The 17,440-nt window shown below is 41.2% G+C and overlaps 1 protein-coding gene across 1 annotated transcript; it reads left to right on the forward strand.

Moving 5' to 3' along the window:
• The first annotated feature begins 760 nt into the window (after window positions 1–760).
• Window positions 761–16,389, forward strand: lypla2 (lysophospholipase 2). The gene is made up of 10 exons (XM_059954460.1): window positions 761–939; window positions 3,230–3,323; window positions 3,663–3,694; window positions 6,639–6,704; window positions 7,810–7,857; window positions 11,538–11,608; window positions 13,365–13,438; window positions 13,532–13,633; window positions 15,332–15,505; window positions 16,184–16,389. The coding sequence occupies exons 2-10, from the start codon at window positions 3,246–3,248 to the stop codon at window positions 16,232–16,234; spliced, it is 696 nt and encodes a 231-aa protein (XP_059810443.1). The 5' UTR covers window positions 761–939; window positions 3,230–3,245; the 3' UTR covers window positions 16,235–16,389.
• Window positions 16,390–17,440: the final 1,051 nt, after the last annotated feature.

Consider the following 17,440-nt stretch of genomic DNA (forward strand, 5'->3'; position numbering starts at 1 on the left):
GATTTTCTCGTGTTAGAAACATAGAAACATAGAAAACCTACAGAACAATACAGACCCTTTGGCCCACAAAGTTGTGCCTCTATTTTACTAAGCTCCATGTACCTATCCAAAAGTCTCTTAAAAGACCCTATCGTATCCACCTCCATTGCCCGCAGCCCATTCCACGCACTCACCACTCTCTGAGTGAAAACTTACCCCTATATCTCCTCTGTACCTACTCCCCAGCACCTTAAACCTGTGTCCTCTTGTGGCAACCATTTCAGCCCTGGGAAAAAGCCTCTGACTATCCACACAATCAATGCCTCTCATTATCTTGAACGCCTCTATCAGGTCACCTCTCCTCCTCCTTTGCTCCAAGGAGAAAAGGCCAAGTTCACTCAACCTATTCTCATAAGGCATGCTCCCCAATCCAGGCAACATCCTTGTAAATCTCCTCTGCACCCTTTCTACAGCTTCCACATCCTTCCTATAGCGAGGTGACCAGAACTGAGCACAGTACTCCAAGTGGGGTCTGACCAGGGTCCTATAAAGCTGTTGTTTACACAGTTGGCTGGTTCTCACACCTCTGCTGCACCTGCATCTGGATATTTGAAATGCTCCCAATAATTGGAGAGACGACAGAGACAAAAGAATCACACGCTGGAACTGACAGGGTTACAGGAGCGGGGTGGCAAATGGGACCCAGGAATATAAAATTGCATCGATGTCATTGAACTTTGTGTTATATCTGGATTGCGACAGTTGGGATCTCCCGTGCATTCTGGAAATACAAGGGTAAAAATAGCCGTTAGTTTAGCATGTCAGGGATCCAGCGAATGGAAAGGTAGAGTCACTGGGATTGAGTGACGTCAACTCCGGAGACCGGGATGCGGATGCTCTGCGTTACCGGCCAGTGAAGGCAGCTGGGTGGTCGGTGGCAACGGGTCTGGTGGTGGATGGGTAAGTGGCGGTCCGCTGGAAGTAAGTCGTCTTTCGAGGAAACCGGGCGGCCTCCGGTTTATCCGGTTCCGGCTCTCTCCTTCTTCGTCAACCCCATCCACCCCTTTCTCCTCTATCGCTCTTCTCCCCCATCCCCCTCACGCCGCCTCCATTCCTCTCTCCACCCTATCCTTCCCTGTTGCCCCTCCATCCCTCTCCTCACTGGCGCTCGTTGGCAATCCTCTCCCCGCACCCCTCCGCGGTTGGGATTGATACCCAATAAATGCCCCTATTATGGCTCACTGTATCGTGAGACCTTCTTGTGCAACGTGGCTAATGTCATCCACTACACATTCAAATGGCATTAAAAGATGACATTATTTAATATATTTTAAAATTTCTTGCTACGAAGTATGTATGTGTAAAATTAAGTAGTAGTAATGTCAATCTGATTACCTCCCAAGGCTTAAATACTATTTCAAAATATTTATACCAGAGAGCAGTTAAAACCCAGCACATCTGTCAGATTGTCATTGTATGTTGCATCTTACCATCAGCTAGGAGCAGGAACAGCTTCTTCCCCTCCCAACCATCATCAGATTTCTGAATGGACAATGAACACCACCTCAGTATTTTCCCCTTGCTTTTTGTACTAATTTAATTTATATACAGTACTGCGCAAAAGTCTCATATAGCTAGGGTGCCTCAGACATTCGCACAGTGCTGTATTTGTCAACATGGGTCAGAGAGCGAGTTTGTAAATATGGCAGGGTCAAAGGATGTTGGGAATGGTGAGGGTGGAGCGCTGTGGGAGGGGTGTGGGACAAGGAGTGACAGGGGTGTGAGGCAGGTGGCAGAGGAGGAGTGCCAGGGGTGTGGGGCAGGTGGTAGGGAAGGAGTGGCAGGGGTGTTGGACAGGGGGCAGAGAAGGAGATCCACAGACACAGCCCTGAGGCACCAGGCAAGGACAATTGATTCTGAATGATTGGTTTATTATCATTACAGAATGTCTGTCTTGTACTTCCCACTCCCTCCCCCCTCACTTCCCCTTTTTCCAACCATAATTCCCCTCTCCCTGTCCCCTTCCCACTCTCAGTCCACAACAGAGACCCATATCAGAATCAGGTTTATCATCACTCACATATGTCATGAAATTAGTTTCTTTTAAACGTCAGCGTAACAGTCCAATACATGAAATTGCACAGTACTGTGCAAAAATCTTTGGCATATATATATTTTATAGTTTTTATTATTTTGTATTGCAATATATTGTTGCTGGGAAAACAACAAAATTCACAACATAAGCCTGATTATTATTAAACCTGATTCTGATTCCTGTTAACACATAGTAAATGGATACCAGTGACCAGTAGGTAGGGTCTTAAACATTAGATGTTTGGCTTCTTTGATGCAAAGGTGAGGAAACAAAATAATAATATGACTGTTAACCAGACTCAAACATTTTCTTTACCTATTCCTCAACAATTAGAATTATAGACATTGTCCAATGTATTTTGGAATTTCATTGAATCCTAGAAATACACAACATAGAATAGGATCATTATGCCAGCCAAAAGAAGATCCATTCAGACCAGCATGTCCCAGCTATTTGTCCATCCCGGTTACACTCTAACCAGGAAGAAGATTTGTGGTCTGATTGCCTCCTGAGGCTGCGGATTCCAAACCTCTGACATTCTTTGGTTGAAATGCATTTCCATTTTCCTTTCTAATCCTTCTAGCAATTTCTATAAATATACAGCACCTCATTATCGTTCTTTCTGCTAAAGGAAATTTTCATATTCGCCCTATGTAGGGACATCAGTTTTAGAAAACCTCCTTGAATCTCCCTTGCTGTCTAACTAGCTGGAGTTTCAATAACTTTGTAATAAGATTGCACATAAAATATCACAGAATAAATAATAAAGTGAGTCTGATGGTGATGTTTGTTATTTAAACACAATTTGAACCTAGGTTGTGATAATATCCTAATATTTTGAGGGCCAATTTGCTATAGATTTTCTCCTTTGTCTAGTATTTTCTTCAGTATATTATGCCAGCAAACTGTGTGATGGCAGTAAAGATGCAGAGTTTTTTTCAGTTTGAAGTTGCAGGTATATATCGCAATGTTTCATATGGAGAATAAATTTCTCTGTGGAATACACAGCATTAACTTGAAACAAGCATTTTTGAAATGTTCCTCATAAATTTGTGTGTCTCTGGCCCAGTGCCTCTGAGTTTTAATTTTTTCAAAATAATGTTCTTGGTGCCAGCTGGGAACCATAACAAGTTATTCCTGTTTTTGTCTCTGAAGGTATCACACTTGATGTATGTGTGGTAACAATATGTCTTTGCCGCTGCTCGATGAAGCCGCGACAGTGTCTGGGACAGAACGGGAGACGGCAGTGGTAAGCAACATGTTCCCTAGCGCTGTCTGTTGTTTTGTTTTTTCTGAAGCTGAGGAGGCTAAGAGGAAAACTGATAAAAGTATATATAATTATGAAGGTGATAGATAAAGTGGGTAATAAAAATCTCTTTCCCATGATATGAGGACTGGGCTTAAAGGTGAGAGGTAGGAGGGTTGGTGGGGATCTAAAGGGGAATAAGGCATTAATTTCCTCCATAGTTAATTTGAAATACCATTGCTACTATCATATTGTGTCTGACATTGTTTTATTGGATTATATTTCTTGTCTTTGCTGTATGGTATCCTATATATTCATGCTTGTTTCGATTGTGTTGCATAGGTTATTTTCTTGCATGGACTTGGCGACAGTGGGTGAGTTGAAGTGAAAATTCTAACTGTAGTGACATAAAACATTAAATGTATGCTCAGTGTTTTTTCTTATGACGAAAGGCATCTGCTACTTGCATTCTGAAGTTCTGTGATCATTCTTATTACATAATAGTCATATACACTATGTTGCTGTGTGATGTATCCTTATTACCTATTTTCCATGAAGATCATTTCGCAAATCCATTTGTAGGAATATTAATAAATATCATCTTGGAGGCAAAATGTGCTCTTCATTTTCTTCCCTGGATAAATTGACTTACAGTATTCCTCAAACTGATGGGGTTTTTTTTGACTCATCAATGTTATTGAACAGCTAATTGGGCTGTGAATACTTTCAGGTCCAGATCCATTTTCTCAACTTCAGTAACTTTATTCCAGCTTGAATACTCCACCTGTACATTAGTATTTAATTTTTGTTATTGGGAAAAAGAAAAATACTGTAATTGTTATCAGTTATCTTCCTGAGTTGGGCATTAAGCGAGTTGGGATTCTTGTTGATCTGTGAATCCCCAGGAGTTAAATAGGTGGCACTAGCTAATATGACTTACATGTAAATAATCTACATGGTCATGATAATGGGGGAGTTGGTCCCATTAACGGTAATTAACTCCTTTATTTAATCCACATTACATTTGTCTGATGTATTCATCATTCATTTGTAAGAAGCATTGCTGTCATTTATAATATAGCATTGCTTTAATAGTATAATTATATATATAAGCATTGATTCTGTCAGTGAAAGATACTGAGCTGAAGCCAGCTGCATTTCTATGGAGGTAAAATTACACAAAATCCGTTACACAAGACAGATATTTAGACTTCAAAGTTGAGTTTTATTGGAATATGCACAAGTACATGTATGCACAGGTGTAATGAAAAACTATACTGGCAGTAGCATCATATACACAAAGTATACTGCAGATGCTGTGGTCAAAGTAACACATACAACACGCTGGAGGAACTCAGTAGGTCAGGCAGCATCTGTGGAAATGAGCAGACGTTTCAGGCTGAGACCTGACGAAGGGTCTCAGTCCAAAACGTTGACTGCTTGTTTCCACGGATGCTGCCTGACCTGCTGAGTTCCTCCCGCGTGTTGTACCTGTAGTGTCATATTGTTGGTCGTTCACTGATGACTAGGACTGTCATTTTCAACCACTTCTACCTTTGGTCATCCTACTCGCTGAACACATACACTTTCCAATTTCTTCCTTGAGCTTTTCAATCAGAAAGAAATGTATATGCTGATATTTGTTGTGGTCAGCCTGCTGATGCTCTTGGCTCTTTTAAATCATCGTACCTGCGACTTCATCAGCTAAAATGCCTTATAGTACTAAGTTCAGCCGTACTCACTTAACGTAGTTTTAACTTGCATAGGTTTTACATTTCTAACTGAGAACCATGGAAAGTAATCATCCATTAGTGGATATTCAGCTCCCATTGTATCTATTCCCCTTTGTGCTTCAACTACTGTCTGTTGCCTCTGAGAAGTCACTTTTGAATCCAGTGCAGGACTGGGCACCACAGCAATTAGCCTGAGATCTAATGACTAATCTGTAGAGAAACCTCAGACAGCAGAAGCATCAGAAAAGAAGGAAGAAATATAGACCAGAACATATAGGAGTAGGACTGGGTCATTTGGCCCATCGAGCCTGTTCCGCCATTCTTTCATGGCTGATTTATTATCCTTCTCAACACCCTTCTATGCCCGTACTAATCAAGAACCTATGAACCTCTATTTTAAATATATCAAATGACTTGGCCTCCTTATCAGTCTGTGCCACCTTCTGGCTAAAGAAATTTCCATAGACGCTGCCTGACCTGCTGAGCTCCTCCAGCATTTTGAGTGTGTTGCCGAAGAAACTCCTCCTTACCTCTGTTCTGAAGGGATGTCCTTCTATTCTGACGCTGTGCCCCCTGGCCCTAGGCTCCTCCACTATAGGAGTCATCGTCTCCACGTTCATGTAGACAAAATGAACAGTGAGAAAAGCTGAATGACTGAAGGTGTTTTGTATTTTAAATGCTTCTGTGAGTTTAAAAACATAATGAAGTAAACAGGCCATTCATTTTTCCTATCCTGTTCAGCTTTATCCAGTTCCAAGCTAGTTTAGAGATGCTGTGGTACTTGGAGATTTGTAGATCAGGTGTCTTCAATTAAAAGCATAAACCTAGTCGCGACAGTTCAGCAACACTTTGTACACTTTGACCACTTGGTACTAAAATGGACTTTCTTCGGTTCTAATCGTGTCTTCTTGTAAAACTTTTGTACAACTTCTGTCTTTCTTGTGAATGTTGCCTATATGATGCTTTGTGCCCGTGATGCAGCTGCTGCAAATAGGTTTCTCTTTATACTTGTGCACATGAAAATAAACTTGACCTTGATTTTAATATTTTCCCCTTGTTTTCCATTACAATTTTTTGTATATGTGAAAGAGTTAAATTACTGGACTAGTATCTAAAAGCCTGGAATAACAAAACTGAGAGGAGAATTGAAATCCCGCTGTAGCAGCTATGGAATTTAAATTTGTTTAATTAAATGGACTGTATTTTTTTAAAAAAATAGTCATCAGTAATAATAACTTCAAAATCTTCAGACTGGTTCACTAATGTCATTTGAGGGAGAAGGGCAAAATCTTACTAGGTTCCGTCTTGTATATGACTCTAAGACTAACTATGATGGTTAACTCTTGAATGTCCTCTGAAGTGAATTAAAGGGCTTGCTGGACCAAGGGTAGTTATGGATAGGCAAAAATTGCTGGCTTTGCTAACAACGTCCAGAACCCCCAAAATAATTTTTCAACATTTCAGCTGGGGTGTTTCATTCCGTATTACTGATTAAAATTAGAGACACAAAGGATCCGCTGGATTAAAATTTGATGTTTTGTAACTGTTAGATGATTGGACTGACAAGTTTGAAATTTGTTCTCAGATATGCATGGGCCGAATCGCTGTCTTCTATCCGACTTCCCTATGTGAAATATATCTGCCCTCATGCGTAAGTTAACCATGATGATTAATGTTTTCACGTTTTCTTTGTGTTAGTTTGAAATATTCTCTTTAAACTGATGATGTTGAACACCTGTTCATTTCCTTGTATCACATCTGCCTGCTTGATATTGTTGCTGGTGGCTTTGAGATCAGGAAAAGGCAAAGCCTGGTGGTCATGAAATCTGTAGGAAACTCCTGGAGTGATTTTAAACTTCTCGCTCCTTGTGCCTGGATCCAGAATGGGGAAGCAGGAGTTGTGTTCACCTTGACTGTGGTGGAGAAAGTGCAGGATTGCAGAAGGGTGAAATGCTTTCCCATTGCCAGTTTTAATCTTGTGCTCATTTTAACATTGCAATTGAAGTGACACAGTGAGAGTGGTCCAAGGGACTAGCTGGCGGTCATTTACCATGAGTTGTGGCAAATTACCCAACTTGAGCTGACTCACCAGGACTCTCTCGTCCCAGCACATATATAATATGATCTGTCTGCCTGTCAAATTACTGGCCCTTTTGGTTCACAGCAACCCACCAATTTAACCCTAGCCTAATCACAGGACAATTTACAATGATCAATTAACCTAGAAACTGGTACGCCTTAGGACTATGGGAGGAAACCGGAGCACCTAGAGGAAACCCATTGGGAGAACGTACAAACTCCTTAAGGCAGCCTCGGGAATTGAACCCCGGTCACCTGAACTATAAAGCGTTGTACCGCCAAGTGACATGATTGGGTCTGGAAAAGCTGTCTATACACTCAGGATTTCTATGACTTAAAGTCCTTATTGTGTTCTGGGTGTAGCAGTTAGCACAGTCGTTTTCCAGCACCAGTGATCATCAATCTGAATTCACTTCCCACTGTCTAGCAACATACTTCTGGGGAAATTAATTTTTTGTGTTTCTGTCCTTTTAGATCAGAGCAGAATTTTGTCTTTGAATCGTTTATTGGCCTGAAACAAAATATGAAATACAATACTCATTTTATATTTGGAATGAAATTACGTAGTTGACTGTGAGGTCTAAATTACATCAAAACATTTATTAATATTAAGTAAAGCTTGACTATATTTGAGATATAATTTCTGAATGGGATTTAATTCTTTCTTGTTTATTCAGGCCAAAGATGCCTGTGCAATTGAAAAACTTTGCATCAATTCCATCATGGTGAGTAAGTTTTTCTGTCATTCATAAATTTTCTCCTTTCATGACACTCTTGTCTTATTTCTCTGTCACCCTACCCATTGTCAAATTTCCTCTGCCTTCTAAATTGTTTTTACCTGGGAGTCCAGTTTTTAATATCCTGGCTAACTTCATGTTCACCCTTGCCTCACTTTGTTAACATTTAAACTTAATCATTGACTCTATATTAATAGTCATTTGTAAAGGAATTCCAAATGTATTGCACTTTGTAAGTAGAAAGGTTTTTCCACTTATGTTATTAAAGGCCTGGATCTAGTCATTAGGACCTGCAGTCCTAGATTCCCAAATAATTCCTCCACCAGATCCACTTGTCTTAAATTTCAAACATTCTTCATATTCCAAATTCCAGTGACGTCCACCTTCATTTGTGTAATTTTGTTTCTAATTCAGATCTCAAGTTCAAGCCCAAGTTGTACTCTGATAAATCAATGCATCATTCCCTTCAAAAAAAAAGTGGGCATATTCTCAAACTGCAGTTTCTATGACAACACACACAAAATGCTAGAGGAATTCCGCAGGTCAGGCAGCATCTATGGAAATGAATAAACAGTTGACGTTTCGGGCCGAGACCCTTCTTCAGGACTGGAAAGGAAGGGGGAAGATGCCAGAATAAAATGTTGGGGGAGGGAAAGGAGGCTAGCAGGAAGGTGAAATGCATTTTATCCCACCACCTAAGTTCAAAATTATGGTAATAATTGGAACCCAAAACATTGTATTGCTGCAATAAGGATAGTTTCTATCTTTAATTATAATTTAAAGTGTTAAAGTCAGTCCTGAGCCTTATAGGCTCATCAGGCCGGTGCTTATTTCTGTGGCGTGAAGCGATTGAGAATATGAGACTCTCCCCTCCGGATAGGACGCCAATCTATCGCAAGGTTAACTCCCAGCATTAACTCTCAGCTCGGTGGACTGGAGAAGTGCCTTGCTGAAGGACACAACAAAGCCCCTCGGCTGGGGCTCGAACTCACGACCTTCAGATTGCTAGTCCAACACCTTAACCACTTGCCAACGCACCAATCACATCCTTAGTTATAAGTGTTAGTAATTTCCCAACAAACAAATTGGTTTGTAGTTCCATTGCTTTCTCCTCTCATCTTAAACCGTGAAGCCAAAGGTGCAATCTTACAGGTTAAGTGCACTGTTGCTCAATTGAGAGAACTTTGACTGATCACTGGGACATCTGTAATTTCCTTGCCAACCCCTTTTACACCAGGGGTTCCCAACTTGGGGTCCACGGGCCCCTTGCCTAATGGTATTGGTCCATGGCATTAAAAAAAAGTTGGGAACCCCCTGCTTTATGTGTTGGGATGGAAATAATCTTGGAGGTCTGTCAGTATTCACTGCCATTATTTTATGCTCTAGCTGTTAATTTGCTTGCTTTATTTTAGTGACCTCCAGTCTCCATTTCTGTAAAAGGATGCCAAAACAAACCAGAAATGTTGGTTATTGATAGCAGAAGTTGCAGAAAAATTAATAAACACTTTGTTTTTAGCCAACTAGACTACAGTAATGCACTCTTCAGGACTGCCTAAGAAAGATATAAATCAGCTCAAAAATGCAGCAACAAGTATCTTAAACAAAAAAAAATCTGAGCACATTTCACTGGTTTTAACATCATTATACTGGTTGTCTCTGTCCTTTAGGATTAATTTTAATTGTATATAAAGCCCTGAATAATCTAGCTCCTCTGTATACTTTGGAGTGTGTATCCCCTCACATCCCTTTCATAATCTTGGTTTGCTTAGTGTTCCTAAGAACTGATGATATGGCCTTTTCCTGGAATCTGGAATACTCTACCAACTGAGATGCACCAGACTAGTACTGAGGAACACTTCAAAACACTTCTTAAAAACCTACTTTTTTGATTTGGCCTACTTATGCCTGTTGATGTTGATTATGTTTATATAATTTGGTATATTTGATTACATTTTATTCTATATAATGTTTGTCTTTACTTAAGATTTAAAATTTTGTCAGGTATTTTTATGTCTATATTGATGCATCTTCACAATCTGTGTAAAGCACTTTGAGCCTGCACCTTAATGTGTGAAAGGTGCTAACTGGGGAAAAAAAAAGTATTATTAAAAAATCCTGTTTCTCCACTATAAATAACGATTTATTTCGGGCAGTACACTTTTCTCTTGACACTTTTCACTTTTCTTCCACTTCCCATCCTCGTGTACTCTAATCTGTTTGTTGACTGTCTCTACTCATTCTCTATTTTTGTCACACGGGTCGAGTGAGTATTTCCTTTGTTCCTTTGAATTTGGGCTTGTTCTGTTTATTTTATTTCTCCAGTAACTTTCTATTGGCTTTCATCTCTTCAATTTTCTGGGTTTTAAAAAAAAATTCTTTTGGCATTAAGAGTATCTTGCCCCAAGGGGATAAACAGTTCATGTCAGACTAAATTCTGTATAATTTCTCTTCTATTGCTGTTTACAGGTTGTGCCTAATCCCTTCCTTAAATCATCATAACTGTTTGCATCTCTTCCTTTTAAGTTATTAGCAATGATCAACTTCTAACCTATTTAGCTCTTTGCGTTTTGCCAAATCAAATATGGCCTTTCTCTGTGTTGACCCAATATTTGCAGAGATGTGTCCTGGTGACAGTCGAGTGCAGTTAAATGTGTAACTTCTCTACTGTACAAGAAATCAAAATTGGCTTTGCAAATACTGGATATCTGAAGTGCAAATATTGTTGAAAATATGAAGCAGGGCAACCACCGCTGTGAAGTAAGTGTTTGTGTTTGTGTGGTTCCTAAAATAGCCGGTGGGGGTGGGAGAGGTGTAGTGGGGATAAGCTCCAACTGTAATGCTCTCAATGGCATGCATCTCAATTCGACTCTACAATGGTCAGTTCCTGGCCTTCATCTGTGGCTTGGCAACTTACCGACAGGAGAAGGAGAAAGGCAGGTTACTGGTGCCTTAAAACCAGTTGTTTCAGACAGATGGGACTCATCGGCCACAGTTGGCAGCTCATTTAGGAGAAGGAAAACCCTGATCTCAAACCTCCACTGCCTAGTGGCTGTACCCACTCACGGGGAAGGCTTTGGGTGTAAAGCCTGGAGGAACAGTCTGGAGCTGGAGTGACTGGCAACTCCTGCGACGCCACTGTTCCTTTGAATACTGCCTTGTGTGTAGGCTTGTGTGTTGGCTGCAACACAGACAGCTTGGATGTAACATCCATGGTCAACCCTGATCAGCAGCGTGTGTGCATATAGAGGTGTCAAGTATGATAGAGAAACAAGTTTATATGTAAAATGCATTGAGTCAGTATAATCTCATCAGATATTTGCCTAGTGATCAGAGACCCGTGTTGATGAGTGCAATGTCATTCTTAAAGTACATTCAGCCAGAGACTCATTCCACCGAGATGCAACACTGAGCGTCATAGCAAGTCATTCCTGCCTGTGGCCATCAAACTTTACAACTCCTCCCTCGGAGTGTCAGATACCCTGAGCTAATAGGCTGGTCCTGGACTAATTTCCACTTGGCGTTATTTACTTATTATTATTTAATTATTTATGGTTTCATATTTCTATGTTTCTACACTATTCTTGGTTGGTGCGACTGTAACGAAACCCAATTTCCCTCGGGATCAATAAAGTATGTCTGTCTGTAAGAGTTTTTCGTTTGTTTAAAAGGTTTGACTTGACCGGGTTAAGTCCAGATGATGCTGAAGATGAAGCTGGTATAAAGAAAGCTGCTGACTGCAGTGAGTTCCCTTCTTTTTTGTTGTTCATCCACTCCAAGCTCTTGGTGAGGGGTAGATGAGTTATGGGCTTCTCACTTTGTGCACTTTTAACAAAGGAATTTCCCCATGACTGTAGTGGAGGGGCTCCCAACCTGGGCTCCATAGACCCCCTTGCTTACTGGTGTTGGTCCATGGCATAAAAAAGGTTGGGAATGCAAAGAAAAAATCCCATCAAACGGGGGGAAGTGAAAGATTAAGTACTATATTAAAAAGAATCAGTCTAGTGTCTATTGAGGGTGTACAAGTATAGTCCAAAACAGAAAAGGCATAGTTCCTGAGCAAATACTTGAGATAGAATTCCAATAGGAGCCTGTTTCCCGGGGGAGCCTGTAAACAGGAACGTGAAAGTCATTAACTCCGTTTCTCACCATGGTCTAGATTAGGCAAGTGAGAATAGAGGAAGTTTAGTCACTGTTCTCCATAATGGAGCAACAGAGCGTGCACCTCATAGGCAGCAACTCATGCAGAGCTGGTGGCAAGAAAGAGAGAGGGGGATCAGTAATGGACTTGGGTGGAGGAACGATACAATTATCAAGAGAGCTAGTGTGGTCTGCAGCCTGAAAGCAAGCAGGAGAACCAGGAGAGCGAGACATATTTGGGCTTGGACCTTACCACCATAGGACATAGGAGCAGAATTAAGCCACTTGGCCCATTGACTCTACTGTGCCATTCCATCATGGCTGATTTATTATCCTTGTCAACCCCATTCTCCTGCCTTCTCCCTGTAACCTTTGATGCCACTGTCTAACCAAGAACCTATCAGCCTCTGCTTTACATATACTCAATGACTTGGCCTCCACAGCCGTGCCTAGCAACAAATTCCACAGATTCACCACCCACTGGTGAACGAAATTCCTTCTAATCTCTGTTCTAAAAATGGACATCTGTTCTGAGGCTGCATCCGAGTGTATGGAGTTTGGTATGGACCCCCAAATCCTGAGAACTTTCTACAGTGGCACAATTGAGAGCATCCTGACTGGCTGCATCACTGCCCGGTATGGGAAGTGTACCTCCCTTAATCGTAGGACCCTGCAGAGAGTGGATCGGACAGCCCAGCACATCCGTAGATGTGAACTTCCCATGATTCAGGTCATTTACAAGGACAGGTGTGTAAAAAGGGCCTGAAGGATCATTAGGGACCCAAGCCATCCCAACAACCATCTATTCCAGCTGCCACCATTTGGGAAATGGTACCGCAGCATAAAAGCCAACAGCTTCTTCAACAGGCCATCAGGCTCCGGGACAGCTTCTTCCACCAGGCCATCAGACTGATGAACTCACACTGACTTGAGTGTACTCTATATTACATTGACCTTTCTATTTATTATAAATTACAATGGTTGCACGTTGCACATTGGAGACGCAACGTAAAGATTTTTACTCCTCATGTATGTGAAGGATGTAAGAAATAAAGTCAATTCAGTTAAATTCAAGTGTGGTCCAACCAATGCCTTATAAAGCCTCAGCGTTACATCCTAAAGCAGCAGTCATAACATTCACAGGGGCAGATGTCAGCAAATTCCAAATTGTACAGGCATGGCAGAAAAGTAAGTAACGTGGTACTTGTCAACTAAAATTGGAGGAGATAAATATATGTCCTGTATAATGGATGTTAGCTTATTTGTATCCAGCTTATGTGTACAGAGAGGGAATGGGGAGATGTGGTTTATTTACATCAAATTAATAACTGTCTGTGTTTTTATCCCCCCCCCCCAAGTTAAAGCAATTATCGATCACGAAATCAAAAATGGAATTCCTTCACATAGGATCATCCTGGGAGGATTTTCACAAGTAAATCTTCAGAGTTAATTTTGCTTAAATCTGAATTAGTATTTTTGAACGGTTGTCGAGGAAAGTAACTGAACTCCTCCCATTGTATTACAGGGTGGCGCACTGTCTCTCTACACTGCTTTAACAAGCCATCACAAGTTAGGTGGTGTTATAGCCCTGAGCTGCTGGCTTCCGCTTCATAAATCATTCCCACAGGTACCTCAACACTTTACATATTCTATTATGGTATAAAGATGCAGTAGGATTTGTCCATGTAGTAGATAAAATTACCCTTCAGTTATCTACCTTTATGGATTTATAATTTTGTGATGTTTAACAGAAATTACCAGCGAACAGATATTTTTGCTCTGGTTATTAATCATTGACATGCTGGAAGTGAGCTTAGGCATTCCGAGGATAATTGGTTTTGCAATGATGGCAGGGTTTCCCATTGCAGCTCTGTAGGAAGAGTGGTGACCCGGGCAAAGTCCTAGACAGCACTCGTACCTGTCAACAATTGATCTCTCCAGAAGAGAAGAGACTTCTAAACGGGAGATTCCGCAGATACTGGAGATCAACTAAATGCTGGAGGAACTCAGCAGGTCAGGCAGCATCCATGAAAATAAATAAACAGTCCACGTTCTGGGGTAAAGCTCTTCCTCGGGACTGGGTAGGAAAGCACCAGAATAAAAAGGTGGGGGAAGGACGGAAGACAAGCTGGAAGGTGATAGGTGAAGCCGGGTGGGTGGGGAAGGTAAAGAGCTGGAGAAGAAGGAATCTGATAGGAGAGGAGAGTGGACCATAGGGGAAAGGGAAGAAGGAGGGGCACCAAGGGGAGATGACAGGCAGCTGAAGAGAAGAGGCAAGAGGCCAGAATGGGGAATAGAAAAAGATCAAAAGGGGAGGGGAAAAGAATAAAAGAGAAAAGAAAATGCAGGAAGGAGAAATCAATGTTCAGCCATCAGGTTGGAGACTACCTAGTCAGAATATGAGGTGTTGCTCCTCCACCCTGACAGTGTCCTCATTGTGCCAGAAGAGGCTGACATGTCGGAATAAGAATGGGGATAGGAATTAAAATGTTCAGCCATCGGGAAGTTCCACTTTTGGCCGATGGAATGGAGGTGCTCGGCGAAGTGGTCCCCCAATTTACGTTGGGTCTCACCAATGTAGAGGAGGCCGCATCAGGAGTACCGGGCACAATAGACAACCCCAGCTGATTCGCAGCTGAAGTCCTGCCTCACCTGGAAGGACAGGTTGGGGCCCTGAATGGAGGTGAATGGGCAGGGGTAGCTTTTCTCTTGACGCAGGGATACGTGCCAGGAGGGAGATTAGTGGAGAGGCACAAACGGACAAGGGAGCAGTCCCTACAGAAAGTGGAAAGTGAGAGGACGTAAAGAAAATTGTTAGAATAAACTCCTTCAGAAAGGATAAATTCCAAGCTTCACTCTCTCTGTCAGTTCAGGAGCCCGATTGTTGCAGAGTAACTGTTTCTGAACCTGCTGGTGTGGGACTTGAGGCTCCTGTACCTGCTGGCTGGTGAGAGCCTGGCCTGGGTGGTGGGGATCCCTGATGATGGATGCTGTTTTCCTATGGCAGCGCTCCATGTAAATGTGGTCGATGGTGGGGAGGGTTTTGTCTGCAATGGACTAGCATTGCACATTGGCCTGTGCAATGTAGAAATTTATCCACTTGTGGGCACACCTGGGATTCAATTTAACACTCATCAGAAAGATACCATCTAACCAAATCTTGGTAATAGGACAACAATTGGTTAATCTCATAAAATGGGATTTCTAGGAATGAATTAAAGTGTACAACTGAAGAGATTTAAACACGGGTATGATTTGTATTTATTTAAGGGGAAGCTGCATAAAATTTCATTGCAAGTAAGAGTCTGGATGTGTTTGTTTCTAGGCAGCAGGCAGCAATGTTAACAAGGACATCAGCATCCTGCAGTGTCATGGTGAAATGGATCCTGTGATAACACTAAAATTTGGTTTTATGACTTTGCATAAGCTAAAGACAATCGTCAATCCAGAAAACATTCAGTTTATTACGTACTTAATGCAGCACTGCACATGTCAACAGGTGAGTGTTGCTGCTGTTCCTTCAGTTTGCAAATAACTGTTCCCGTGTCATCCAGCAGAAACCCATATTTGTGTTAATGCATACTGGGGACAAGCAGAGGTAAAGTCTTTCAACATTAAATAGCTCCTTGTTGAAGTAGTCAGCCAGAATTGGGCCAAATAGCTTTGTGGTTAATAATGAGGTTAAAATTATATTGTCTTCCAAATTGCCTATTTGTGCAAAACTGCTTCTTCTGTCAAATTTGACGCCACTCACTGTGACTGGTTGTGTCAGACTTTAGTAACTAAACCGCGCTCAGTTCGACTATAGATGGCAGATCATATGGTTGATTTCCAGCAAAGGGACAGAAAAAAGAAGGCAGTTCTGTCAGGATCTAGAGAATAGTGTTTCTGGCTTGTTATCTTTTTTGAGGTAATTATAATGAAAACCAAAAGATAAAGTTGGAAAAGTGGGTGCATGTTTGCCTCAAGACTGAGGTGATGATAGATTTTAATTCTTTAGGAGAGTGGGATGGATTTTGAAAGCGAAAAGGACAATATCAGAGCAATAATAATTTGCTATGTTTGCTGTTGTGTGTTATGGGGAAATTTAACTTTACCAGTAGTAATTTGGAACAAAAATTAGAATATTAGAATTACTCAAAATATTTTAATAGAACTCTCTTCTTTCATTGCACAGGAATTGGTGGCAGTGGAAGACTTCATTGCCAAGCAGCTTCCGCCAGTCTGACTGAGGATAGCAAATTGCTAAACCCCACTACTATTTTAAGTCTCGTCCAAAACTTGAAACCAGTTCAGATGCAAGCAACCTCAGTTCTTTTATTGACCACTTTATTTATAATTGTTAATATTTTTTTCTACAGTTGCTTTGAGTTGGTGTATCTTCAGGCACTTCGAGGTTCCTTTCGGGTGATAATTTATTTACAAAGGTGCACTTGTTCAATTGTAACACTTCCCAGCTCAGATGGTTAGTCAATGATTCCTAACAATTTATTTTTACGTACTCCCATTCCAACAGCACCATTTCCTCAACACTGGATTCAAAACCTCAAGTCAAGTGAAATTTATTATCATATGCATATAGATGTTCAGTGAAAGGCCCAGTTCATTTCTACCCCCATATGTGGAGCCGATTATCAAAATTTGCTCATCGTGGTAATGATGTTAAGCTCTCTGATTTACTTGTAGATCTGGGGTTGTGGTCAGACCTCAACTAGCCTGATTACATTACCATTAATAATGAGATTGTGATTATTCATTATAAATCACAAGATTTAATGAGTTTGATTATAGATTCACTAATGCATGCAGCAGATGTTTGCCACTTTGGAATTCAGATCGGTAGTTCACTAACAACTTTTAAATCTCCCATGCCTGCATGAGGCAGTGTCTGGAGTGTTCAGGGTCTGGGTTCTGTGGAGGAGAAAGTAATAGATGTGAGTTGCCCTTGCAGAGTTGTGGCCAGCCCTTGTGCAATTATGGAACAGACTGATGACAAAGAGTAAAAATAGTAAAGATTAACCAACAGTGAAATAAATGTGGTTGTTGATTGGACAATTTTTAATTGATGACATCAGAACATCTCAGTGCATTGTGGTTGATGGCTGTTACATAGACTAATAAAGGGTAGTCAGCACCCCATCTAATGCTGAGAGGGGAATCACTGGTCCAAACTTCTACAGATTTCCTAGGAGGGAACGGGAGGAGTGTGAAAGTGACAGCCCAGTGTGGGAGCAGGAACCTTTCTCCTGGAATAGCACTCTGAAGGGTTTGTCATCTATGATCCTAAATAAAAAGATGAATATTAGATTAAATCAATGAATTCAGTCAGTATTGACTTTGTTACTGTTCTTTGTACAAATATTTGCCAAGACTGGCTCTGGTTTAGCTGATTTCCTGCTCATGATTTCACTCTCCCTTTTGCGCTATGTCCTTG

The sequence above is a fragment of the Hypanus sabinus genome, chromosome 30 (assembly GCF_030144855.1).
Source record: "Hypanus sabinus isolate sHypSab1 chromosome 30, sHypSab1.hap1, whole genome shotgun sequence".
Lineage (NCBI taxonomy): Eukaryota > Metazoa > Chordata > Chondrichthyes > Myliobatiformes > Dasyatidae > Hypanus > Hypanus sabinus.

Excerpts from the sequence above, each read along its gene's own strand:
- lypla2 (XM_059954460.1), top strand. The coding sequence starts at position 3,246 with ATGTGTGGTAACAATATGTCTTTGCCGCTGCTCGATGAAGCCGCGACA. Across the intron at positions 7,858-11,537 it reads TTTGCATCAATTCCATCATG|GTTTGACTTGACCGGGTTAA; the intron begins GTGAGTAAGTTT and ends TTTGTTTAAAAG. Across the intron at positions 11,609-13,364 it reads AAAGAAAGCTGCTGACTGCA|TTAAAGCAATTATCGATCAC; the intron begins GTGAGTTCCCTT and ends CCCCCCCCCAAG.